The sequence below is a fragment of the Leptonychotes weddellii genome, chromosome 6 (assembly GCF_054177405.1).
Source record: "Leptonychotes weddellii isolate Sample4059 chromosome 6, ASM5417740v2, whole genome shotgun sequence".
NCBI lineage: Eukaryota > Metazoa > Chordata > Mammalia > Carnivora > Phocidae > Leptonychotes > Leptonychotes weddellii.
Window position 1 is genome coordinate 79486140 of NC_138374.1, and position 27058 is coordinate 79513197.

General features: G+C 36.2%; 1 protein-coding gene across 3 annotated transcripts in view; it reads right to left on the reverse strand.

The window, feature by feature from the left end:
- The window catches only part of CDC42BPA (CDC42 binding protein kinase alpha), a 727403-nt gene that overhangs the window by 162147 nt on the left and 538198 nt on the right, over positions 1–27058 (reverse strand). Inside the window, exons 17-22 of one of the 3 annotated variants that reach the window (XM_081824455.1) lie at positions 20750–20855; positions 20173–20321; positions 18548–18639; positions 16059–16135; positions 7852–7890; positions 802–906 (exon numbers count right to left, since the gene is read on the reverse strand). In XM_081824455.1, the coding sequence (XP_081680581.1) occupies positions 802–906; positions 7852–7890; positions 16059–16135; positions 18548–18639; positions 20173–20321; positions 20750–20855 (568 nt within the window). The remainder of the gene's footprint in view (positions 1–801; positions 907–7851; positions 7891–16058; positions 16136–18547; positions 18640–20172; positions 20322–20749; positions 20856–27058) is intronic. The other 2 variants (XM_081824456.1, XM_081824457.1) reach the window with 2 other exon arrangements.

Here is a 27058-nt window from a genome sequence, read left to right on the forward strand (position 1 = left end):
ATCAAGTCAGAATCTAACTACAAATCACACTTCACTTCAGACAGCTTCCCAGAGCGGACTGTCTGCTTCCCTTGAACACGAGACACAGCTCTAGAGAGAATATGGGAAACAAAGGGGCTCTGTCAGAACTGCAAGCTGAGTGAAGAATCCAAATTGCATCTCGAAGCAGGAGGGCTTCACTGAGGCATGACACATCCTTCTGACTCGTTGAGGAAATGACCTCTGTTGAGAAAACTGGCTGACTGGCTGTTTGAAACCACTGACTAACATGAGGTACAAAACAACACTGTTTTTGTATTATTAAAAGGCATGACATAGTTGAATGCCTCTTGCAGACCGAGCAGTTAGAATAAACTGTTCAGTGGCCAGCAGTGGCAATTTTCATTTTAAGCTATACTTATGAAGTAACAGTTGTGTAGGTCTTATTACATTTACTGGACAAATTAAAATACGAGAATGGCACCTGACACTGCCATGTGCCTACCAAGTTTATATCTGACAATTCCAAAATTGAGATAACCCTGCCCTCTGTTCCACATAGTCCTTTACTTAAAATAAAGGCTACCTTTATAAGTAAATAAGTATCTGTCTATTTTAGGTTGAATCTGCGGGGGGCAACTTGCGACTTTTGTTTTAGAGTTGTATTTACATTATCAGTCAAATGCAATCATCTCCAATAGATTGTGACTTATTACATAATATATTTGATTAAAAGAAGAGTCAGATTTCACTTGTTTTTGCAATTCCCTCTTTCCTGACACAAGTGAAAAGTTGGGGAGCAAGACTGCTCCAATGAGGCACCTTAACTGGCTCAGCTTCACTAGATGTGGAAGGAGATGTGGACCTTGACTGGATGTTAACCTTGACGTTCGGATTCCGTACATATGTGTTCTCAACAGGATCAGTCTAGGAAGATAAGTCGGGAAAAACAAAAACCCAAGAAATCACTTTCAAACAATGTGCAGCTCTTAGCAAATTTCTGTAAGGCATAATCATGATAACATTTCTTGAGAAGAGGAAAACAAACTTCAGTTTGAATATTCACCTTCGGGATGTGTCATCACACAAAAGCATAACCGCTAGCTTTAATGTAAACAAAGATAAAGACAACAGTTAACAAAATGCTCCCATCTTCACTGCCGGTCTCTGACTTTGAGCACTGGTCTCTAATACATGTTCTTGACTTGTATTCCACAAACGAAATCATACGTGTGAATTAAGTGCAGAGTACTTAACAGAGTATGTGCTGCAGATTAGAGATAATTCTGTCCTTCATAAGAAGGAAATTTGGTCATCTACCAGGCATTACTTGAAAGTAAAAGAAACTAATTTATCAGTTTTGTGTTGGTTGAGGGTAACACCACTTTTTTATTCTGCAGCAGTAGAAATACCAGCACTTATATTCAGTTGTGCCCTTTTAACCAAGTATTTTTAGAAACTCAAAATGCTTGGGGTTAAAACTTAGCATTAAAGATCTTATGGAGCATACCAATCGATGATATATTCAGTTTGGCAATTTTCAAAATTACCAGGATTGCATTTTTGAAATGAAGGGCAATGAAAGCAATTTTGAAAAGAGGTTGGGGAATTTGTTTCAACTGTATTGTACAGCAAGAACAATGCTTAGATCAGAAACTACAATTCAATAAAATGAACAGTCAGCTTAAGGATTTTAAATAGGTACTTAAAATATTTTTTTTCTTTTCCTTTACTATATTATGGTTACTCTTTTAGGGACAGGCTAGTGAGCTGGCTAACCCTGCAGGAGTCCTCTGCTGGGCACAGGCAGGTTTTCTGGCAAACCACAAGGCAAGACTTTGGTGGGGATGACTCACATGGCTCCCAACCAGGCCTTAAACCTTTAGTTACTGCGCTCAGGGGACGTGGGGAGAAGAAGGGTCTCCGGGAGGGCATCTAAGGAACTTGGAGCAGCAGCTATGTACCATCAGCTAGGAAGGTATTTCAATATTTTAAAAACTGGAACACCTGAGCTGAAGCATACCAGCTGTATGTCTACTCTGAAGTGTGCAATGTGGCTGATTTCAGAAAACTAGTACACCTTATGAAGTGGGAGAGCCAGGCCCAAATCCCACTCCTTGACTTCAAATCCAGTATTATTTTTGTGGTACCAGAGGCATCTCCACAGTAAAGGTACTCATAGCAATTTAATGGTCATGGAGAATGAGTTACATGATCTCTTTACCTGACAGTGAACTCTGATCACGAACAGGAGAGTGAAAAAAAGAAGAAACTGAGACTCTAAGACAAGTTTTGCCCAGTTCACAATTTTACGCAGGGAGAATCATGGAGAAGGTACTCCTTTTAAATTATTAATCTGGAATATAAATCTGGGCTGGAGATAGGGCAGAAAGATCCTACTTTCTAGAAATCTCCTCCTTCTAGTTTCCATACAATTACATAAACTGCAAGCTGAATAAGAGGGGAGGGGGTTCAGTTAAAATGGAATTGATAAGCAAAGCAGTCCTGATGCATTTTACACTAATAAGAACGTAAAATGACCCCAAATAATCAAGTTAAGTAGCTCATAAAGTTCTCAAGAAGTGTCCAAGTAGGGGATTTGCTAAGTGCAAAAAACTGGGTCATTTTAATAAAATTTAAGTTTCTGACCTGTCACACAAAAGCCTGTAGCCCATAACTTGAAAGAGATAAAAGCAGAAGTTTCTGTGCAAAGGATAATGCTGTGAATGGGACTGGACAGCTAATATAGTGGCTTTCTGCCTCTGGCCCAATTACTTTAAACATACTTCAAAAATGAGAAAGGCAGGAGCTTGCTGTGTTCAGGAGTACAGGCTGACAATTGAAAAGCAGATCTGCTCTTTGAGCCACATGAACACACGCTGGCCAGAGGTGAGCATGCGGTTTGATTACCTCTACTTTCTTGCAATGACATTGGAACACGCTGCCTTAAGACATTTTGTCAGCACATGCCCTGCTGGGAGGTGTACATCATGGAAATCATCACCCCTAAAAATCGACCCCACCCCTTGCCCCCACCCCATAGTTGGTTCTTCAAACATTCACCGTCATGTTTCACGACCCTATGAAAATTGTGACATGATGACAGTGTGATACTGAACAAAGGGAAAAATACACCATCAAAGTTTAATCCTTGATTACAGAAATTAGTGACTCTTAAAGATCTCTCGAGGCTTTAAATACATACCTCTCGGCCCTTCTTTAGAATTACTGTCATTTATGAAAAGTCTGTTTCTCCTAACAAGTTTTTAACTCATAAATAAAAAAAACAACAGGAATGAGAATAGATTTTAAAATGATTTTCTTAGCTGCATGAGGTAAAACTGGTTATTCAAAAGAGGAAACATTTAGATTTAAAAACCAACCCAATATCAATTCTAATAAAATAGAATAATAAAAATTAGCATACCAGCTTCTTGGAACTATATGCTCTTAAAATAAATTCCAGAGATTAAACAAAATCAGGTAGTTTTTGTTAAAACAAATTAACATAAGTAAAAATATTTGAGTAATATTTTGAGATGGCACTGAATATATTTAAAAAGTTGAACTATGCCATTTATGATGATACTCTGATTTTTAAAAAAACCATGAATGCATAAGTGAAGTTTAAAAATTACCACTTTATTTCTCAAAAGTGTGTTTCTTAGAAAGACAAGGAACAAAGTTTGGTAAAGATGAATAAAACTCATGGCAATAACGTTTTGAATATTGAATTAACAAACTTTTTCCCACGTCTTCTAAAAGCTGTTAGAAGCTAATACCTGTTAGATTAATAGATTTACATATTTCATTTCCTTTCTGGATTACTGCCAGTATAAACAATAACTCAAAAGAGGTTTAATAGGAAGAATAAGAAAAATATAATACCACTTACATATTTTCTAATTCAAAGTGTTAATTACCACCAGCAGGACTGGTTTTTCAAGATGTTATTAATTTTATCTATAATTACATGCTTACTGATACATTTATAATTAAGGACTTATTCTATCCACTAAAAAGCAATTAATTTTACTGAACTTTCAGAATATTCAATAACTATAAGCCAGACTTTGCAGACAGCCTAAAGTTAACTTAATAGTTAATTGGCAATGATTCAGATATAACATGGCAGCAAAGCATCTAATTAATAGCATATCAATTATGTTTACCTTCCAAACCTTTATCGTGGTTATAATACAGTCATTAATAGTATACTTAAACCATGGAAGTTAAATTCTTTGTGTTTTGAAAAACTATATAGCATTAAATGTAAGCAATGACTTGAATTAATAATGCAGGAAAAGCTGATAAACATGATATACATCCATAGCAGAGATATCACAATTCGATAATTGCATTTATCATTGTAGAAAGAATGATAAAAAGGAGAAAATAGTGAAAAGCAATACATAGCTAATATTAATTGGATAGTACCTTCTGATAATATCTGGAGGAAGATCTTGGAAACAAATCTTAACTGAACAGTATAAGCAATTCACTCAATATTTCTAAGCTGCAATCTACTGAGAAAGATGAGGAGTATCTTTATGTAAATGTGATTTTTTTCTATTTCCTGGTTAACTAATTCTTTTTTCTAAGTAAACCTACTTCAAGGAGTTATTCTGATGAACAGGCATTAGAAACATCTACTACACTCCAATGTCTTTTTTACCTACTGCTCTACTCTTCAGGGAAAAAAAAGAAAAACTGAATGAGTATCAGCAGTATCATCCACAATACATAACACTGTGATGCAAAAAGTCTATAATGTTTCCTGAATCTATTAGGATTTCCCTACTGAGTGATCCACAAAATTTATTTCTAGAGTAGTGCAGTAAAATAGAAAAGTTTTCTTTCCCCCTAGGATCAGATCTGAGTTTTAGGTGAACTCCTCAAATTATGGAGTATGGTTTTCTGATAAACAATAAAAACAACTAAAACAACTCATCTTGAACATGTATCAATGGGCCTTTTCTACTCCAAAAATAATTATAGATTTGAAAAATACAAGAAGCAAAACATTCTCATGAGAAACCTGGTTTTAAAGTAAAAGATACCAAGATTTGATACAGATTAGATATAGGTTTTTTAAAAAAGCTTACAACTAACATGTTGTTTGGTATTTGTAAATACAAAACTCTAAATTAACCAAAAAAATACAATTATCATCAATTATCTTTACCCGTTAGCTAGAAGTATTTTGGAAACAAAGTGGCAAGTAATCCAATTTTTTGTATTAAAGAAACACTTCAAAACCTCAACGTTTCACTGATATAATTTTTTCTGTTAACTGAGCTTATGATAAAAAACAGTGTTAGGGAAATACTGTATCATTTGGAAAACAGCAAATCTAATATTTTATCATCCTAAAACAAATAATAAATAAATCACTGAAGGTTACGACTAGTAAGTGCAATCTTACTAATTACAAATAATATAACTTGTTACTCTTTCTGAAAATTTCTCCTTATTTTCAATATATCGACTTGAAAATCTACTCTGGAGAATTTACAAATGTTCTCAGAAAACATAAAAGAAACTTAAGTTACACGTTGGCTATTTATAATCTCTCTTCCAAACTCTAAAGGAATAATCTAAAATGAGACATTTAATGTTTCTCACTATTAATGAAAACACTGTGGACCTTTCCATAACCATTTATATTTGGGCATTAATGATAATATTAATAACAAATCTTTTTCGTGCTATGCCTAACTGAATAACACCACTTAAAAATAACGTATTCAAATTGTAAATGGAAACTTATAGTGGACTGGAAATAAAAACACAGCAAACCTTGAACAGTGAAACCTCACTTATAGGACATGTAAGAATCCTAAGAATTTTAAGTTTATAAAAGTATTACTTACTGCTTGTCTGAAAACACAGTATATAGCCCAACTATATGTCACTGTTGGATTCAAGGCCACTGTTAGGAATGGTAACCGTCTCTGTCCTATTGTAACACACTGCCGTCTCCCAGGACTATCAAGGCCCTCAACTATTGCCAGGGAGATGCTTCTCTGTACCTGCTGAATAGCTGTTGATTCTCCACTCCGCTCCCTCATAGACATCACCACTTTCCAGAGGCAGTTTTTTAATTTGTCAGATACATAACCAAGGAAAAACTGAAACAAGCCTGGAAAGCAGGTTATCAAGCCTATCACATCTGCACTTAAAAAAATCATATACACGTCAAGAGACTCTGGTTAAGTGCAGCTTATTCATATCCTATAGAATGAAGATATAGACTGAATAGTATTTCCCTCAAAAATTTTTCCTTATATCAAGATTCACAGAGGTGCTCTGGGAGGCCAAGGCCCCAAGAAGTCCACAAGGCAAGTGAGATATAATTAATCTCTATTTAACCAGAAAAATAAAATCTCTCTTAATTATAACCGTATTAAAAAAAAAAACTCGTTAAAAATTCACTCAATTCACAGGCTGACGATTTGAACCCTAATATAATTGCGCACACAACATTTTGGTCTTCCTTCCTAGAGGTTATAGGGTATACTTAACACATACTCAGTTTAATCTGATAAGTCCAAGCACCCAACAGTTTTGACTCTCTAAATGACAAAATAATAAATAAAAAAATCAGTTGAACCAGCAGTCTTTTCAAAAGTGTCATTAATCAATGAGATATTAAAGTCATAGTTCTACTGGCCATACCACTGGTATTTGACCTGCTTATTCATTATTAAACAGGAGTTTGGAAATATGTGCTATGTAAGGGTTCATCATGTTTATTTTGCCATCAATGCAGCACGACATCTGAAAGATAAGAGCACAGGAAGCAGTGAGGCACCCTACTGCTCCCCATGCTCCCTGTAAACCAGATTATTCCATGATCTAGCCCTTTCCAAGTCAGAATTCTGGATTTAAGGTGTGGATTAATCCAGTGATTACGAAGCTGACAGGTGAAAATTTATAAGCTTTTATCTACCACAGAAGTTCCTTTTTAATATTACTATTTTACATTGCATATGAAAACCAGAGCAGACGTCGGCTAGCCCACTGCTTCTCAACTAGGGGGTGTGTATGTTGTGTATCTTGATGTTGGGGTGGACGCTGGCTTAGGAAATTTGAGATCTTTCCACAAATACATGCCCCATTCTGAGCATATAAGAAAACTGCAGGATAGAGATAATGGCTGGCCCATTCAGTACTGAGAAACACTGAGCTAGCATCAGCATAGGATGTTGCTTATAGTTTGTTATCAATACATATATAAAGTGTCATGGTATTTTTAAATATCTTGGAAATACCTTAGAATATAAACTATTATTAATATTATTGCCTCAAATCTATAAACATATTTAGGGATATTCCTCTGAAATACATTAAATAATCAAAGATTTCTGCAAAACTGATTTACATAAAATTATAGTCAGTAAGATCTATAAGTTGTCCCAAATTCTTTTGAATTCTGCATAATATGAATCATCAAGGTTTTTTTCCACATAATTAAAATCTCTAGGAAATCTCTCATATTTGCTTATATCAGATTCTTATTTAGAAACTCATTTACTTTGTAGGCGATCAATTTGGAAAGCATATGTTAGGATCACTTTTTTCCCCTAGTAAAAATTAAAATAAAGATACCTTATAATTTTAGTAGTTTGGTTACTGAAATTTATACAAACATTCCTAAAGCTTTACGGCCAAAGCCAAAACAAGAAAAGAAAAAGCAAAAAGAAAATGCAGAAAGGCAGAGTAGCGACAGCAGGGCCAGCAGCACACAGCATGCAGCAGAGGTGAGAGTACATCGCGGAGACGTTAGCGTGTTCCGCAACCACAGGCAAGAAGGGGAAGAGACAGGGTGGAGGGCATGGGGTGGGGACACACAGTGCAGTAGTTTCTTACACGTCTGCCTTTGCTAGCTGGAGTACAGGACGGAGAGCGCTTCAACAAAGAAAGGAGAATACTGCACGTTACAAATATTCACACACAACTCTCGAAGGCTACCGCTGTATTAACAGACAAAGTATATCAACATACACATAAAGACACATTTTCTGATAGGTATTTTCAGGAAAAACTGGAGGATAGGACAGTAAAGAAATTGTTGCTCAGACTCGGTCTACGATGACTCACGAGACCCCACGCAAACAGTGACCCACGAAATAATGCTCCATCAAGTGATGGACAATCTCTTTTCTGCAGAGGTTGGTAGTAACAACTGGAAATGTGAGAACAAAAATGATCCAAATAATTCTGATTTAGTGCTGGGTAATAGTTAATAAAATACTTAATCAGTCTTTTACCTACCAAATTCTTACTATTTCCAAAGATGATGCTTTTAAATGATAAAAGCTAACTTAGGCCTTCAGAATTACTGATAATGAATGAAAACAAAAAGTTACTTCAACAATACTGTCCATCCTGACTAGACATTAGGCTTAAGTCAAGAAGAACCTTCACCTTTCAGACATTAAAGATTAAGTAATTAGGGAAAAGCAGCAATAACAATAAGTAGGTAATAACTGTACAGAAGTATCTCCCAAGTCTTTGGAACTTGGTGATGCGTGAACAGCAGAGTTTTATAAATATAAACTGTATATGCCTCTGGCAATTCCCTATATTCAACAGAACCTACCATCTACTGAGGGTTTGCAATAGGTCAGGTTTTTATTTTTTATTTTTTTCAATAGGTCAGGTTTTTAAAAGACACAGAAGATGTGCCATTCACAGACTAGTGGGGAAGACACCATGCCACCCACAGTGTGACAAATGCCGTGACAGAGGTTAGCTGCAGAGTTCTCCGGGAAGCTGGGGGGCGAGGTGTGTGAGGGACGTACAAGATTTGTAGGGGGACCTAGAGAGGGAATTTATAAACTGAACTACAGGAGCTACAGAGCTCAGAGGAAACTGGAAGGATAAGAAACATTCTTCCAGGTGATCAGTGTTAATTGTACAACTCTGGCACACTAGTAAACAGGAACTTTTATTTCTTTTTAGGCGACTTGGAAGGCAGATGACCTGAACACGGTGTCCCAGAGAGTTAATGGCAAACCAGGATTAGAAGTCCTGCAGGTTCCTAAGGAAGTTTTTGTGTCTTCGTCCAGTCATTTCTGTTGCTTTAGGCAGAACTCCCCCTCCCTAACCACGCGCTGCCCGCCTAGCACGCACTCGTCTTCCTCAGCATCTCTTACTCTGTGGATCATACCCGTCCCTCCGTGAGGACCGGCTCAGCCACCGGTTCTTTCAGAAAGCCTTTTGGCAGCCTTCTAGTTCGGTCAGGTAGCTCTCCTTTATACTCCCACGATAGACAGTCCATATCTTTTATTATTGTGCTGCTCCCAATTGTGTTATAATTATTTATTTACATGTGTGGTTTTTCCATCAGATTCAGATCCTTAAAGATCTGGAATACGCTTATCATAAAGCCTCTATAAAATTCTTAATAAATACTGAATGAATCCTTCTGACATTCTGCAATACTTACCTCATTCTTTCTTTTTTTTTTTTTATGGCATTTATCACTTTCTATACGGCACAGTATATAACTATGGATTTATTTTCTCTAACAGTAAAATAAGTGTTTTGAGGCCTACTTCTACGTCTGATTGATCTTAGCAGCTACCATTGTGCAAAGTAGAGTACTACATGTGTAGGAAGTGCTGAGATGTTTAATACAGAGAAACCTTTACTTTTTGGCTATCCCTATACTTCTAGACCAGAGTCAGGAATGTGCTGAAACCATGGAAAAAAAGCATGACTAGCTCAAACTAAATATATTGCCACTATGCTAAAAACAAGTCAACATATCTCTCAAAACCATCCCTGCATATGAAGGACAACACAGTGTACAGCTGGCACTGTACAAATGGAATTGGGGGAACACACATGGCACACACTTCCCCTTTACACACACTCTCATAACCATGGTTTTCTACTAACAGTAGAAACTGGTCTCACAGTACATGCTGGTCTCACAGTACACGCTGGGAAGCAGGATGTTGTCTTCATATACCATTTAAAACTGTGCATTTTATATCTGGTATAAAACTGCCGCCATAAATTTCAGGCTGATTATGGAAGTAAGCACATGGGCAGAAACCAAAAGAATTTATCTTACAGACACATAATTTGGCAAATAGATTTTAAGATTCAGTTAATGAGTTCCAAAGGTCTTTTAAAGTAAGATATTGAAGAGTAAAAGACTAGGTAGTCATGGTTCTTTCTCTCTAGATTGTCTAAACTATTAGGATATATGATATACAATAAAAAACATATCTTATATATAAAATAATACATAATGCTGCCTAACCTAGGGAAGGACTGCATATGACAATCTTCTGAAATGGGAGAGTTTCGAGTTGGGTTGTATTTAATATGTGGATGGAAGATTTTTTAAAAAAGAAAGAGGAAATATCAAGAATGCCACAATTTATTGGATTTAGGCCTGGTTTGGGTCACAGGATTGAAAGATCTTTATAATGTATGTTTTAAAATTCTGTCTTCCACTGATTCTCCCGAATGATCAATCTTCCCCAGGTACAGCTACCCAATGCTGCCAAACCTCAGATTTCTATGATGGGTTATGATAGATTATGAAAGAAGCCAAGGGAGAGACCAGCTAAAAGCAAGAGATGAGGGAAGGAAGCTAGGAGCCAGGACTGAAATTAAATATTTTAGGACATCTTAGCAAGATTTTACCATGAAATCAAACAAGGAGTGGAACTCGGCCTGCCAATACTCTCAGACTACTTGCTTCTTGTCATACGCCAGGATACAAGAAAACAGTATTAGGAAGACCAGACAGTTGGACTATTGGGATAACTCTATTCCTTGATGTCTGACCTTTTTATTCCACACCTTTAATTGTGGTTTACTTTTTCCTCAGTACACTAGAATAAGCCTCCAGAAAGCAAGCTGGCATACTCTCACTTGCCAGGTTCTCCCAGTTTTTGTGAATTTGGCCTGAATGAACAGAGTGTAGAATTGTAATTTAAATAAAACTCAAAACTTACCTGTCATAGATTTAATAAGTGACAATATGTTAATAAATGACAGTATGTTTACCAAATATAAAGAACAAGTAGTTCATTTATATGACTATAATTAGTATGACCTTTAGTACAGTCAAGCCAAGTATTTTGGGGGCTCAATTGAAAAGAAGAAAATGAACGGAACAGGATGGGAAGTTTGCAAGCTGGTCTGATCATCCCTGGACTTCTGGCCACTGGGATGCAGGGAACAGATCAGGGAGAGCCTGAGCTGCTGAGCTCCACCTGCCCCTCACCCTGTTTGGTGCTGGGCCTAACACAGAGCCACCCCCAGGCAGTCTAGGAAGCAACAGGGCGTGTGGGGCTGAGAGAAAAGACGAGGTCAAGAGGAAATGATTTCCACAGCAGAAGGACCCTGGTGTCCATTTCACTGCTGTCACTGGTGTCTCACCATGTGTGGGAATGCCTGACCCAAGAGACAAAGTGGTCAGAGTGACGTCAGTTTGCCATGAACTAAAACCCCCTCTTATCTGCCCTAAACAGTGTCATCCATAACCCTGTTGCCACCCCTTCGCTATTCCTCCAAAGACTGAGAATTCTAAAACTTTACTAATGGGGGAGAAAATGATCCAGTCTACTAATGGGAGAATGCTGTGATCAACAACGGTTACAACCACTGGACTGAGTATTTTTCTTTGGTGCTTTTCTCTGTCAGAAGCCTACGATTCTACATGGAGAAAAGCCCAACTACCCAGGTTGTCCTGAATTACAGAAGCAGGGTGCTGAGAATGCCTTCCACTTCGCCTGAGTCGGGGGCAAGGAAGGGACCTGGGTCGCTTACACTGCTCTCCTGTCAAGGCTGCTCTTGCTGGAAACTTGACTCACACAGAATTGTCTAAACTGTGCAACTTAAAAGGAAGGCCTATGGCTCCAAATGTGTTCCCATATTGCCAGAAATTCTGGCATTCACTTGAATTTTGAACAGGCAAAATACACTGAGAAAAAACTGGAGGTGGGAGAGCGATTCTGGGCACTATTTTATGTAAAAAGAATTATTGTGTTAATAGGCCCACATGGGAGGGTTAAGGAATAAAGTAAAGGGTCATTTTTGAGGAGGGGAGGTGCTAGTGATACGGTTCTAGAGAATCAGAGGGCAGTATGAGGTCACTAGGCCACAGGAAACAAATGGGGAAGATCCATGGTGTACAGACACCAAAGAACGTTTCATTTCTGCAATCTTGCTGAATCACTGGCTTTATCCCTTACTAAACCTACAAGTTCCTGCTGCGACTCAAATTCTAGGTCTTCAATGTCATCTATTTCTCTTCTATTTCTAGGAGATAAAATTAGAAAAGAATGATCAGAGGATGTGTTGTATGCATTAGTTAAGGGTTACAATCCGCTCACTATGGGGGGCAGTCACGCACAACACTCTTAACTAGTTTTGGCACAAAGAACAATCAAGATTGATTCTATTCCTTAAGCTTCCAAATGCCTAAGAGAAAGGAAGCAACAGAAGTTTGGTTCATACTAAGTATTCTGGACACCAAACACAAGCATGCCAAGGATTGAATACCATTTTTCAAAACATCACTCTACTCTGGCTTTGAGATGAACTGAATGGTAACTCTGGAAAGAGCGGTCATAGTTATCAACTACAGAGGTTTATGCCATAAAATATGAAGTAAGAATACAAACTATTTTTTTTAAACAGGAGCTTACTTCCTTCTCCCTGACATGCAAGCCTCACTGTGCAGTGGTCTTGGGGCTGGACAATTTGCGGGGGGAGTGCAGTGACTTGGATTGGTGGGGGGTGGGGGGGCAGAAGGCGAGCAGAAGGCCAAGGAAACATTTAAGTCACACTGGATTCCTGGACGAGAAAGGAAGCTAAAGGGAATGCAGGAAGGGAGGTGAATGGCCTATTACGAGTAAGGAAACAGTAACCAGTGTTACTGAGGGCTCTACACACTTTGTTTCTTTAAATTCTCAAACAACCTCTGAGGCAGTACCACTATTATTATCCTTGTTCTTCTGATGAGCAAACTGGGGCTTACCTAACAGAAAAGTTAGGGAACATGATCCCAATCATACACCCAGAAAGTGGTAGAGGCAGCAAATCTGAGCCCCCTTGTGCGCTTAACCAGTAAACTGGAAGAAGAGAACTCAGGAAGCAAACGAGGGAAAAACCAGGCATTTTAAGAGCTGGAGCCCAATTCATAAAGATTCAGCCTGTGTGAACTCAACTCCTTTTCCCTTTATGATAGGAGTTCCTTTGTGCTGGTTTGAAATTAAGTGTTATGTCTGAACTGCACTTAGGCTGAGTGCTAGTGGGTGACGGACAAGAAAGGTCCTCCTGGAGGAAAGTGAGAGTGGGAGGCTTCTTCACTACAGCTGGGTGGTGGCTGAGAGAGCAGTGACAAGGCGGGTGCGGGATGGCGCGCATTCCTGCAGCCCTTGGGCCGAGTAGAATGAACCTATCTATTAAAATACACACGACTTCTAGATTTTACATTCAGAGCTTTTTGTGGGAGGAAAGGGGATGTAGAGAAGAGTTTGTTAGGAAAAAAAAAAAATGGAAATGGTTTTCTAGTGGAAGGAACAGTTAAAATAATTTATTCTAACTTCCTTCCCAATCTCTCTCAAGTGAATGATGTTTCTATGGACATACTGTATTGAATATTTTAGTACAGTGAAACATACAGTAGATTATAATGTGAAATACTATTGTACTCAAGAGAACTCAAGAGAGTTCTCTTTTTATTGCCCTGTAGAATTAACTAGAACAACTGTCTCAAGAATAATGGAATAGTTTCCATTCAGAATGGACTTGGGTATAATATTTCAAAGACAAAAAAAAATAACTTGAAAAAATTTTTTAAAATCTAGATCAAGAGTTTTCTTTAGTGGACAATTATGCGAAATACTTTTCTGAATATAAGAATTATGTTTAACAAAACACAAAAAATAAGACCTACAAAAATTTCCCTGGTTGAAAAACCAGTGCTATGTAGAACATTTGCATTTGAATCCATTTTATTTTCCAGTTTCTAGAAAGGTTAAATGTTCGACATGATAAGGATTTTTGTGCCATTTAATGTGGAATAGAGAGAATGCATACATCTGGTATTTTAGTAAGGAGAATGAACAATATACATTAGGGACTTCTAAGTTATCAAATGGATAGATTTAATTTAGGAGAGAAAATGGTAGTGCAATCAATTTATAGTGCATGTAGCACATATGTTAACGAAAATCACTTTCCACATTACAGGTGAAATTCTGTCAGCATTAAAAACTGATTTGTACTCAATCATTATGTCACAGTAAAATCTATTGAAAGATTTAATAAAACATATCACTTTTTTCTGATTTTACCACCAGAAGTTTACTTCTGAGAAATAAAATAGCAAAGTGCCGAAAACGGGAATGTCAAATAGAAATCACAATGAAAAATAAAAATGAGCATTTTTATATATATATCTACATAGTGACAATAATCAAATAAACATTCCAGTCTTCAGAATTGTTGCAAAGAAAGGAAATACAGATGCTCTGATGGCCAAAGCATTTTTCAAAGTACATTTTCACTTTCTGATGTTTAATAAAGATAAACTCTTCATTATATTTCAGGTAAGAAAGAAGTTAATTTTGTCTCATAAATAAATTACCAGGTGTGATATTTCTAAAACTGACTGCATTACTGGGCAAAATTCTTCAATTCAATTCACTGATGTCTTTTACTGAAGGATGCATTGGTTTGAAAATCAAAGACTTACGTCATCCAAAAAATCAATCAGTGAAGATGAGGAAGAAGAAAAGGAATCCTATTTAACGAATACAGCAATAAGAAATAGAAAATATGGATGAAGCAATTTAATACGAACAAATAATAAATCAAAAATTTTGTAAAACAATTGAAAGGCAAATGACATTAATTCAAATAAATAAATGAGAAAAGCAGTCATTGGCATCATTTCTCAAGAAACTTAGAAATCTATTAATTTTTAAAGCGTGGTTCTTTTTCCCTTTCCCAAAGAAATGAAATACAATGCACACATAGTGCCCAAAATGTAATAAAATGAAGCGCACGGTAAATCATTAATAATCAAATTAAATGAAGCACTTTAGAAGGGTCACAATTAGAAGTGAGCAGTTCCCACTGGAATGTAACCTCTCTGAGAACAGGACTTGGTGAACTGGGTCACTACTCTATCTCCAGCACCTAGAACAGGGCTCCACACAGAGACTTGTGATTATTTGTTTAATAAAGATATAATCAAAAAAAAAATAATAAAGATATAATCACTAACTTAAATCTTCTGAGACAAAAATATACTTTATATCATAAATTTTTTTTTTTTTTCAGCAAAGAATTTAAGCACTAAAGAAGGACAGTCATAGAGTCACTATTTCCTTATTATGGAATATACTGCCTAATACTTTCTATGTAATACTTTTAACAAAAAGTATTCCTATTGTTAACTTCTAAAATAATTGAACGGATTTGAAGCTAGACCCAGCATTGCCCTATTGTGAGTTTTGACCTTTTTCACTTTTTTTTTTTTTAATTGCGGCTCTGTGCTTGGGAGAAAAAAGGAAAGTGTCAAAATTCTTTCAAAAGTTTGGATTTGTTCTGCATTTACTGTTTCTCAGGGGAAGAGACAAAATTTCTTTTAAATCTTATGACTCTCACATTTTGACCTTTCTTAGATTTTTCTTAAATACAAATGTGATTACAGTTTCCATAAGAATGCAGAACATGGGGTGCCTGGGTGGCTCAGTCGTAAGTGTCTGCCTTCGGCTCAGGTCATGATTGATCCCAGGGTTCTGGGATGAAGCCAAGCCCGTATCGGGCTCCCTGCTCTGCAGGGAGCCTGCTTCTCCTTCTCCCACTCCCCCTGCTTGTGTTTCCTCTCTAGCTGTGTTTCTCTCTGTCAAATGAATAAATAAAATCTTTAAAAAATGCAGAACATACTCTTCTCTTAACATGTTTTTGTTTATATAAGATTCTAGGTCCTCTTACGTGGGAGGCAATAAAACAGTTTCGTTGCAAATGAATTTTAAGTCACAAAGTGAATTTTAAATGGACTGCAGGGAATACTTGAAAAGTTTAATACTTACTTCAAATTGATCCAGAGCATCGGTAGGCGTATTCAAAAATGCCAAGAAAGAATGCTGTGAGTCTTGGTGCTCTATACCTAGAAGACAGCAGCAACTTTTTTTAAAACTAGAACAATTTAAACTAATTTTCATGGATAACCATTCCTGTCTGAATCTATTAAGAGCTGTTCACAAACTACCATATTTTAAAGCTGATCAATACTATTAACTCTACATATTTAAAAAAACTATATTAGTGTTTCTTGGAATATCACTTAACAGTTAAATCAGTCTCCATGACATACTTGTTTCCTGACTTGAGGACTTGAATTTCTTTCTTTTCCCACATAGCACATCAGAAGAAACACATTACATCTTGGTAGACTTGGGAGAATTTTAAAAACATGGTTATATCTGATTTTTCTAAGCTAATTTATCACCAAACAAGGTTTCTGTTTTGAAAAACTTTTAGCAAACATATAGTAAGCATTAATATAAATAATCTCTTATGATAATGTCGTGATAAAACAAATGTAGTTATGAAAAAACTTTTGTCAAGGCCTCAATCTGATTTCAGGTATTGTTTTATTGACAGAAAAAATCACTCATACCCTAGTTTTTCTCAGATGAAGTTATAAAAGCTGGTGCATATTTGTTAGCTATGGCATTAACTTCAAATGCATAATTTCCAAAATAATTCTTAAAATTTATATACAATGATAAATACAACCAAGCACACATTTTCGACTTCCACATCCTTAGGAAGTGACATTAACTCATTTGTGTGGCTTTCCTACTACTCTCTAATAACTAACACCATGGATGCCAGATGAGGCACTATGTTCAGAAATTCATCCAGTCAATAAATATTTATTGAGAGCCTTGTGCCAAACCTTGTCTAGATACCAGGTCATATTAGTAAATGAGCAGAAAAAAAATCCTTGCCCTCACTATATTATATAAATACTACATTATATTATTTAAGTAGTATAAGTATAGTACATTATGTTACAACACAAAGTGAAATTTTATTATCTACAATGTTCTAAATCCAAATAAAAGCTATAGGTTAACACGCTTTCATAAAGCAATGTGATAAACTTAAGTTATTTCTTCTGCAAGTTTAGATCTATTCTAAAAGTGATGCAGTCAGTGACATGAGGCATGTTATAGTCAGTCACACTCTGCACTGGTCTCTCTTCTATTAAACTGCCTTTAGGACTACAGATCCTCCAGGTCCTATATATTCTTTTTCCTCTACTCACTGAATAATGCAGCTCCCTTCCACTCTTCATGTTTGAAAACTGCTTAATTCTCAATTTAGTGTGAAGCCTTGTGCTCAGTGTGATTCCTAATTCACTTTTGCTGTTCCTTCCTTTCCTGTTCACTAGGAAATCGAACCGACAAAAATTTTTTGAATATCTACTACTTTTAGTGGTTTTTCATGTCAACTCCTTTATGTGATACCTTCTCTTTCCTCCACAATTTTATTTTTTTCTCCACAATTTTAAAAGCAGATACAGAGACCCAACCAGCTTGACATCACTGTGTGTCACAGGACTGAGGAATTACAGGGAAGCATCACATAATGTATGCATAACATAAAGCCATTAATTAGTTCACTATTCAGTCAGGAATACTGACTTTGTCAGGACAATGAATTTATCTACTTATTTATTTTTTAAAGTAGCTTCCACATCCAGCGTGGAGCCCAAGGCAGGGCTTGAACTCATGACCGTGAGATCAAGAGTCAGATGCTCAACTGACTGAGCCACCAAGGTGCCCCAGGACAAAGAATTTCTAGTAACTGCATATAAGAGATCCCTTCATTGAGAAAAAAAACATTCTGAATTTGTTTTTATTAAATCTTCACATTCTTAATGACCACATTATGGAAACAAAGTTTAAGTAAAGTTCCTGTAATAGCTGCCATGCACTCTGAGTTACTTTTCACATTAATGGAAACATGCTCAGGTAATGCTTTCAAGAAAATGGGAATAAATCCTGAGAAATACCTCAGGGTAAGCAGTTTAAGAATCAAACGTGGAAGAAAACAATGAAATGCCAGAACAGTTCATCACTGAATTGCTTTCTAATATGGGATTAGATTAATCTTTAGTTACTTCATACATTGTTTCCTCAACTACCCTGGAAGTGAATCCTACGACACTTGAAAAGAGTATAAAGTACACTATAAAAAGTATTTTCCCCCCCAGTCACAAAAACCTTATTTGTGAAATCATCCACGGCACTGAAAAAACAGTCCAATTTATGGCAAAATGAGTTTTTCTGTTACCATGAAATCTTTAAACCATGTATATTAAGTACAACAAAATGACTGAAACCAGTCTAGTGAGTGTGTGTGTCAAATATGCATATATATATCCATCAGTGAGCGTCAGCGTGCTTCGTGTGAACAATTCTCTGACCTACATGTACGCGGATTCTTGGGTAATAAAATACATTCACAACAGAATAAGCCCTGATTGATGCAAAACACATTCTCATACCCTTTTCAGATCTAAGCTCTTCAGTGTCCTTTATCAGTTGTTCGATTTCTGAGAGTAGCTCCAAGTTCTTCTTCTCTGAATCTTTTAGTTTACTTCAATAAGGGAAAAAAAAATGAAAAATGTAATTATTTTTACTGCTGGTTAGTGAGCCATCCTACAGTACGTAGTTGGAGCTTCCTGGTTTGTCAGTCACATCAGGTCAGGGAAGTGCAAAGCCACTGCAGGAAAGACAAATCCCGCCGGTCATCTACTGTTATATAAATAAAATTTCACTGCAACACAGCCAGACTCATTCATTCACAGACTGTCTCTGGCTGCTTTCACACAATAGCACAGTTGAGTAGCCAGAGGTGATATGGCCCACAAAGCCGAAAATATTTAGTATCTGGCCTTGTATAGAAAAAGATGCTGACCTGGAGCTAAATGATTAGATTTTAAAATGTCATAAAAATCAAAGGTTAAATTTAGGATTTTGTTAGACTCTTCCACAGAGAACCATGAAAGTGGAGCATTGTTATGAGTACATCTGTAGTTTCCAATTTCATTCAGTCTGGTTTATAAGCGAATGTGCAAATGCCTGTGTCCCAGGCACGGGAAGGTAGCTCATGCTCGTTCTACTTACAACACAGAGAACGACATTCAGTAGCTCTTTGTGTTAGGATCAACTCACATTCTCCAGAAAACGTTCTCTCAAAATTTCAATGTCATGCTATCACATTTAAGCAAAGCATACTTAATTTATGTCTGGATTATTTATAACAAGAGTTTATATTTCAGTGGGGTGCCAGGCAACCGCCCTCTAAGTGGATTCAAAACATTAATGACTACAGTTTAAGGACTAAGGCTTCACACCATTACAAACTGAAATTTATGGGACTATATTTCTTTTCATGATTGAATGCCTCTGGAACTCCACTATTCCAGCACCAAATGAATTTTTCTATTTATATGTTGATTTGTAACACTAACTTTCTATTGTTCCTCTCTATCACCAATACTGACTTATTCTTGAACCATGGTTATATCCAATCCAATTAAGATTTTTATTTTATCACTTATTTATTCTACTGTTGTGATAAGGATTGAAGGAATGTATTTATCCAGTAACTGTCTCAGACTGTGGAGGATATACTTGTTTTAAAACATAAAAGAACATGAAGAAACAATTATAGAGAACCTTCATTGTAAAAGATCTATGGTAGAGGCCAGAATTCCCAGATGACTGTATTTTGTTCTGAATATATGTTGCATTTTTATACTAATATGATACTCTTGAACAGGAGAGAATTTTGGATTTAATGGAACAGAATTTGAGAGTCAACTAAATTTTACAAAGTAAGGGGGAAAATAAAATATTAATTAGCACTATTAATTCTACTTTATGGACAAGTCAGAGGACTAGTCTTTCAGCTAGTCTGTTTTCTAAATACAAACAAGGTTGTATTAAAATCCCATCACTGCATACAAGGCTTGAAAGCATTTATTCATTTTCAAATATTCATAAAATTTTCTGGTCATTACTTAAAAGAAAAAAGTGATAGGTATGAACTTCTCCCCAAACACTTTTGGACCAACTTAGAAATTATTCTAGTAGACTCAACTCGACCAAGTATATTCAACCTTACCATTCTGTGATGATGTTAGCTGCTTTAACTTTATTCAGCTCTTCTTGGATGGCCTGCTTAGCTCTTATTTCTGCATCCAGGGCTGACTGCAACTCCAGCCTAGCTGACATATCCAGTTTTGCAAAACGACGCATTTTCCAGGGCATATCCTACCAAATAATATGACTGTTGTTAGCCCCATCCTATTTTTTCCTTAACATTTAAATTCAGTAATGCAAGTAAATTTAGAAACTACATAAAGCACTATCTTTCTCTGATAACAGAATAGAACTGAAACACTGTTTGTGAAAGTATATTATTTTCCATTAAATTCAGAAATAATTGTAGACCCACATATAAGGAGTTTATTTTCCATACTTATTACCAATAACGGATACCTATACAAAATTACAGTTAAGCAGTGATGTGTTATGATTTCCTAAACTGGCAAAGACTTGGACTAAGTGAATTCTCAAGAAAAACTTTACAGTGAGCTAAAGCCTAGACAAACTGATAGAAGTGCTCAGATTTAATATAGTGTTTGAGCCTCCCCTCCCACCCTGTATGATAATTCTCCATGCAAAACGGCAGAGCTTACTGTTGCTCGTGCACCCAAGCTGGAATTTCTCAAAGCTTCCAACTCTTCTGTCATTTTAGAAGCTAAGGCCTGGAGATACCCTCGTGCATCCTTTTCATCACTGACCCTGGAATACATACACATACAGACAAAGGACAAAAGTAACACAAACAGAAAAACTTCAGTGAGAGATATATTGTTTTAAAAGCCTCATACAAGAAATAAGTGAAATAAATGTCTTCTTTCAAAAGATCTACCACAGTACTACTGCCTGACAATAAGTGGGAAGAGGTTTACTGAACTGTTTCAGTTATCTATCTATCTGGTCATGTTTAGGAAAGTTCAAATTACTTGTATCTGATAAATTAGTAAAATTTCACCCTTGAACCACAGAGTATTCTTTTAATCTAACATTAAAAACACACATATTTACATGATTTCTAAAGAATATTAAGATTTCTAATTGGGTTCTGCCATTTTATCTTATGAAAACAAAATGCATCAGTTTTAAAACTGAAGTACCCTATATTTAGAAAGTTTAAAGTAAAATAGTCTGCAAAAATCAGGGTTGTACTGCAATACAGCTCCTCTGTTTTCTAAAATGGTCAATAAAATACCAATCAAAAGGAAAAGATTAAAGTCTACTGAAGCTCATATCTGTCTTAAGACTATCTTGCTGATGTAACTATTACGATTCTATAAAAATGTTTTCAAATTATATTCAATGACACACATTCTAATTTTCAGAATTTGTCTAAGAGAAAGTTTGTGTTTTGTTACATCTTCAAAACAAGGGCAAGGCTAGGATAAGGACTGCCAGCATATGAAAATCTACAAAAGAAGGTCCTATCCTCAAGAAGAATGAAAACAATTAGTATACAGAAAGTGCATACTATTCAGGGCACTGAATAGTAATGAGAGAAACTTATTTCAAGTAAATCAATAAGTATCTGATGCATATAGCAAATTGAAATCTTGAACTTGGGTTTAGCATCTTTTAGAATTTAAACTCCTGAGGAGCCAAATTCATATATTTCTATCTATATATCTTAAAGAGGCTCTTTAAAAGGGATTTGGTTCTCTTTTCTCTCAGATGGGAAGGTGTACTGGAGGACAAGCAAAAGAATCTAACAATAAAAGCGATCCAATCATTATAAAAAGTTGCCCAGCCTAGTTCGTTACATATTTTTAGGCTCTATATACATATATATTTTTTTATTGCCTTTTAAGGGAAAATGGCTTTAGAAAATACTGTTTGTGTAGTGGGAAGTGGTTTCCTTTAAAATTCTTTAACTTTGGACACCACACGTGACCACGACCTTTTGATTTAATCATCTGATCTACAGCATAAAGAGTAAGTGAAGATGAAGGAAGATTACCTTTTTTTTTAGAGTACCAAGAAAGACACTTAAGAAAACTGTATTATCATTTAAAGGGCCAGGCTAATCAGCCTCAACTAGCATTGCTTTAGTGCCTATCTACCACAATGATCTCGGCTTATGCACATTCCAACCTGCTTCCATAACTCCGGAAAGCAGTAAATTCTTGTACATGACTTTCATGCTGTTTAATGTTTCAAATAAAAACCAATCTCTACCTCTGAAACAAATAATACATTATATGTCAAAAAAAGGAAGAAGAAGAAGAAAGAAGAAGAAGAAAAAAAGAAGAAGAAAAGGAAGAAAGGAAGAAGGAAGAAGAAGGAAGAAGAAGAAGAAGGAGAAGGAGAAGGAAAAGATGATAGCAGGAAGGGAAGAATGAAGAGTGGGAAATCGGAGGGGGAGACCAACCATGAGAGACTATGGACTCTGAGAAAGAAACTGAGGGTTCTAGAGGGGAGGGGGGCGGGAGATGGGTTAGCCTGGTGATGGGTATTAAAGAGGGCACATAATGCATGGAGCACTGGGTGTTATACGCAATGAATCATGAAACACTACATAAAAAACTAATGATGTAATGTATGGTGATTAACATAATAAAAAATAAATAAAATGGGAAAAAAAAAGAAAAAAAATCTCTTGTCATTTTTGTTTTATTTGCATGTTGAATACGTTCACATTCCCTGACCCATGTGGTCTCCCGCTAAGTCTCAATTTTTTATTAAAGCTCAGTCTATTTTCTTGGCTACAGAGAATTAATGAAGGGAAGGGTTTAAAAAAAAAAAAAAAGACTGGGTCAGTTACAACTCCTGCCATTTAAATTCCACTGGGCCCTGGTCTACAACAATTCCTTTTTAGAATCATTGCTATTTGTTTCCAACCTTGATCCTTGAAGTCTCACTTCCCTCAGACCAACACTGTCTTGCCCTTTTCTTTAGGCCATCTGGATAAGTTGACTCATGCCCATTTTAACTTTTTTTTTTTTTTTAAGTTTTAGAGGCAAGTAAGTCCCTCATCTTTCCTTTGGCCAAGTCATTTAAATGTATTCCTCATCCCACATATATACAAATATTACCTTCTTTGAAAACAGCTTTCAATTTCATCACTTCCACTGGCTGCTGTAAACATATACAGACGTTTTCTAATCCAGAAAGGTTCCTGTCCCAATCCCTCTCCCTGTCACTGTGATACAACCTGTATCTAATTACTCTAGTATTTAACCCCTCACTAACTCATACATACTTTCTGAGGTCTGATTTCTACCTCAACTATTTTGCTGAAACCACAGTTCATTCAAGTGACAAGTCAACCATAAAAGGCCAATTTCAATCTCTTTTGTTTTTCTGCCATAGCTAAATCCTCTACTCCCAAGCTCTTTCAAGTAATTAATGCAGAAATACTTATTAATACTGACTATTATGTAGGGCATAATAGTCAGAGAAGATCTAGAAGATAGTCCTTAAAACGTCAGGGAGGTAGGACATACACAGTAGAGTGATTAAGAACTTGATTCTTGAGTCAAACAGATCTTGGTTCAAATCCTAACTCGCTGCTCACCAGCTCCGGGACTTGGGCTAAGTCATTTACCCACTTCTAGCTCTCTGCTATCTCACCTACAAAGTGGGGATATAATCCTACCTCATAGGACTGTTGTAATAACTAAATGAGAATCCTGTACAAGTGAATTTTCAGCCCAACGCCTGGAACATACTATGTTGTAATCAGTATAAGCTACAACTATCCACAAATGAAGATTAATGAATGAGGAATAGTTCAAATAATGTGAGGAAATTTAAATAAAAGGAAATAAAAGTGTTATTATTGAGACCCTTTGCTGATTATGAAAGCACTTTCCTGGCTGCCCTCTACCTTCTATATGCTGCCCTCACCATATTATCCTTCTTTCTTTCCTCCTTAAAAAGATCTCAACAACTTCAATGGCTTTATTGACCAGGAATTAAATCCCCAAATTTATATGCTTTACCCTAACCTTTCTGTAATCTTTTCAAAAGCGTATTGGAACTCTGTACCCAGATGTCTCAGGAGCCCAGACTCACCAACAAGCAAAATAACACAAACAAAATTGATTATATATTCCCCAAAGTTGGTTCCTTCTCTGACTTTCCTACTTCAATGATATCATCATTTTCTTAATCTAACTCTGAATTTCAGAAAAACGAATTCTTCCTCATTTCCTGACCTTCCTTCATAATTAAGTCCTATAGATTCTTCTCGCACAATGTCTTCTCCATTTGTTCACTTTTTCCCAAACTTCCCTCCACTTCACCCTGAACACCACTGTAGAGAGTTGTCTTCCTAATGCATCATGCAATCAATGCCATTATCCTTTGCAAAAACCCTCTCCTTCTTATAAATAAATAAAGTTTAAACTCTTACCCAATATTCATGGTAACTATACAGTAGTAACTTTACTAGTCTTATTTCCTACTATTGTTTTATACGAAATCTCCAATTCAGCCAACCTATGTATAGGACCCTTTATTAACCTCAGAGTTTTCAGAAAATGCATTATGGGTTCAAATGATTACCCCCAACTTTCTCAAGCACCCAGTCTGAGGTAACTCTCCTCTACACTCCCATAGGAAAATCGGTATTGTGTAATACATAGGGCAACTTACATTTAAGTCTTATAGCTAATCTCCAGATCTGGTCACATTAGTTTTTAAACTTTTCAATGATACATTAAAAGCAGCTTGACAGCAAAGTACTATAGTTTATAGGCCATCCTACCTTGTATTATACCAGAAAAGTGCATTAGATGTGAGGAGAAGCATTTTATTTATTTATTTATTTATTGGGTGTGTGTGTTTATTTATTTATTTATTATGTTCTGTTAGTCACCATACAGGACATCATTAGTTTCTGATGTAATGTTCCATGATTCATTGTTTGCGATTTTAAAAATCACTCTTATGGACTAGCTTATGATTCTGACCTTTCATTGTCGTATCATTTCAAAGAAAAAGTGAAGTATTCTGATGAGTCAATGGTGAGAAGAAAGGCGTCTGCTCTAACACACTGAGGAGCAACAAGGTCTCCCTTCCCTAAAAGGTATTCTTTCATATGAAAGGGATATTTCATAGGAAAAGGCAGAGGGAGCCAAGTAAGATGACCATTGGCTATGCATCCAAGTAAGATCTTATTTACAATAGTGCTTGTTCTGTTTTAAAACTGTTACTTTGTCCAAAGGAAACATTTAAAATACTATATATCACAAGTTCCTAAAACCTTGTCTTGGCATCATTTCATTTTTTAAAGTTTTAACTTAAATTCTAGTTTGTAAACATACAGAGTAATACTAGTTTTGGGTATACAACATAGTGATTCAACAATTCCATATGACAACCAGTGGTCATCCTGGTAAGTGCATTCCATAATCCCCATCACCTATTTCACCCAGCCCCCCACCCACCTCCCCTCTGGTAACCATCAGTTTGTTCTCTATAGGTAAGAGTCTGTTTCTTGGTTTGCCTCTCTTTTTTTCCTTTTGCTTGTTTTGTTTCTTAAATTCCACACATGAGTGAAATCATAGGGTATTGGTCTTTCTCTTACTGACTTATTTCACTTAGCATAATACACTCTAGCTCCATCCATATTGTCGCAAATGGCAATATTTCATTCTATTTTATGGCTGGGTAATATTCCATTGCATATACATATATACCACATTTTCTTTACCCATTCATCAATCAACAGACACTTGGGCTGTTTCCAAAATTGGCTACTGTGGATAATGCTGCTATAAACATAGGGGTTCATGTATCCCTTTGAATTAGTATTTTTATACTCTTTGGGTAAATACCTAGTATTGTGATTGCTGGATCACAGGGTATTCTGCATCTACTAAAATGATCATATGGATCTTGTCCTTTCTTTTATTAATGTGATGAATCATGTTGATGGAGTTGAGAACACCAAACCAATCCTGCAAGCTGGGAATAAATTCCACTTGATTGTGGTGATTTTTTAAATGTATTGTTAGATTCAGTTTGCTAGTATTTTGTTAACAATTTTTGCAACTATGTTCATCAGAGATATTGGTCTGTAGTTCTCTTTTTTTGTGGTGTCTTTATATGGTTTTGGTAATGCTGGCCTCATAGAATGAATCTGGAAATTTTTCTTTTCTATTTTTGGAATATTTTGAGAAGAATAGGTATAATTCTTCTTTAAATGCTTGGTACAATTTGCCTGTGAAGACATCTGGTCCTGGACTTTCGTTTGTTGGGAGTTTTTTCATTACAGATTTGATTTCTTTGCTGGTTATCAGTCTATGCAAATCTTCTATTTCTTCTTGTTTCAGTTTTGGTAATTTTATATGTTTCTAGGAATTTATCCATTTCTTCCAGGTTGTCCAATTTGTTGGCATATGGTTTTTCATAATATTCTCTTACAATCTGTATTTCTGTGGTCTTGGTTGTTAGTTTTCCTCTCTTGCTCATGATTTTATTTATTTGGGCCCTTACTCTTTTCTTTTTGGTAAGTCTGGCTAGAGCTTTGTCTATTTTAGTAAGTTTTCAAAGAACCAGTTCCTGGTTTCATTGATCTATTCTATTGTTTTTAAAGTTTCTATATCATGTATTTCTACTCTAATCTTTATTATTTCCTTCCATCTGCTGGCTCTAGGCTTTGTTTGTTGTTCTTTTTCTAGCTCCTTTAGTTTTAAGGTTAGGTTGTTTGAGATTTTTCTGGCTTCTTGAAGTAGGCCTGTGTTGCTATAAACTTTCCTCTTAGCGGGGCACCTGGGTGGCTCAGTCGTTAAGCGTCTGCCTTCGGCCCAGGTCATGATCCCAGGGTCCTGGGATCGAGCCCCGCATCGGGCTCCCTGCTCAGCCGGGAGCCTGCTTCTCCCTCTCCCCACTCCCCCTGCTTGTGTTCCCTCTCTCGCTGTCTCTCTGTGTCAAATAAATAAATAAATCTTTAAAAAAAAAAA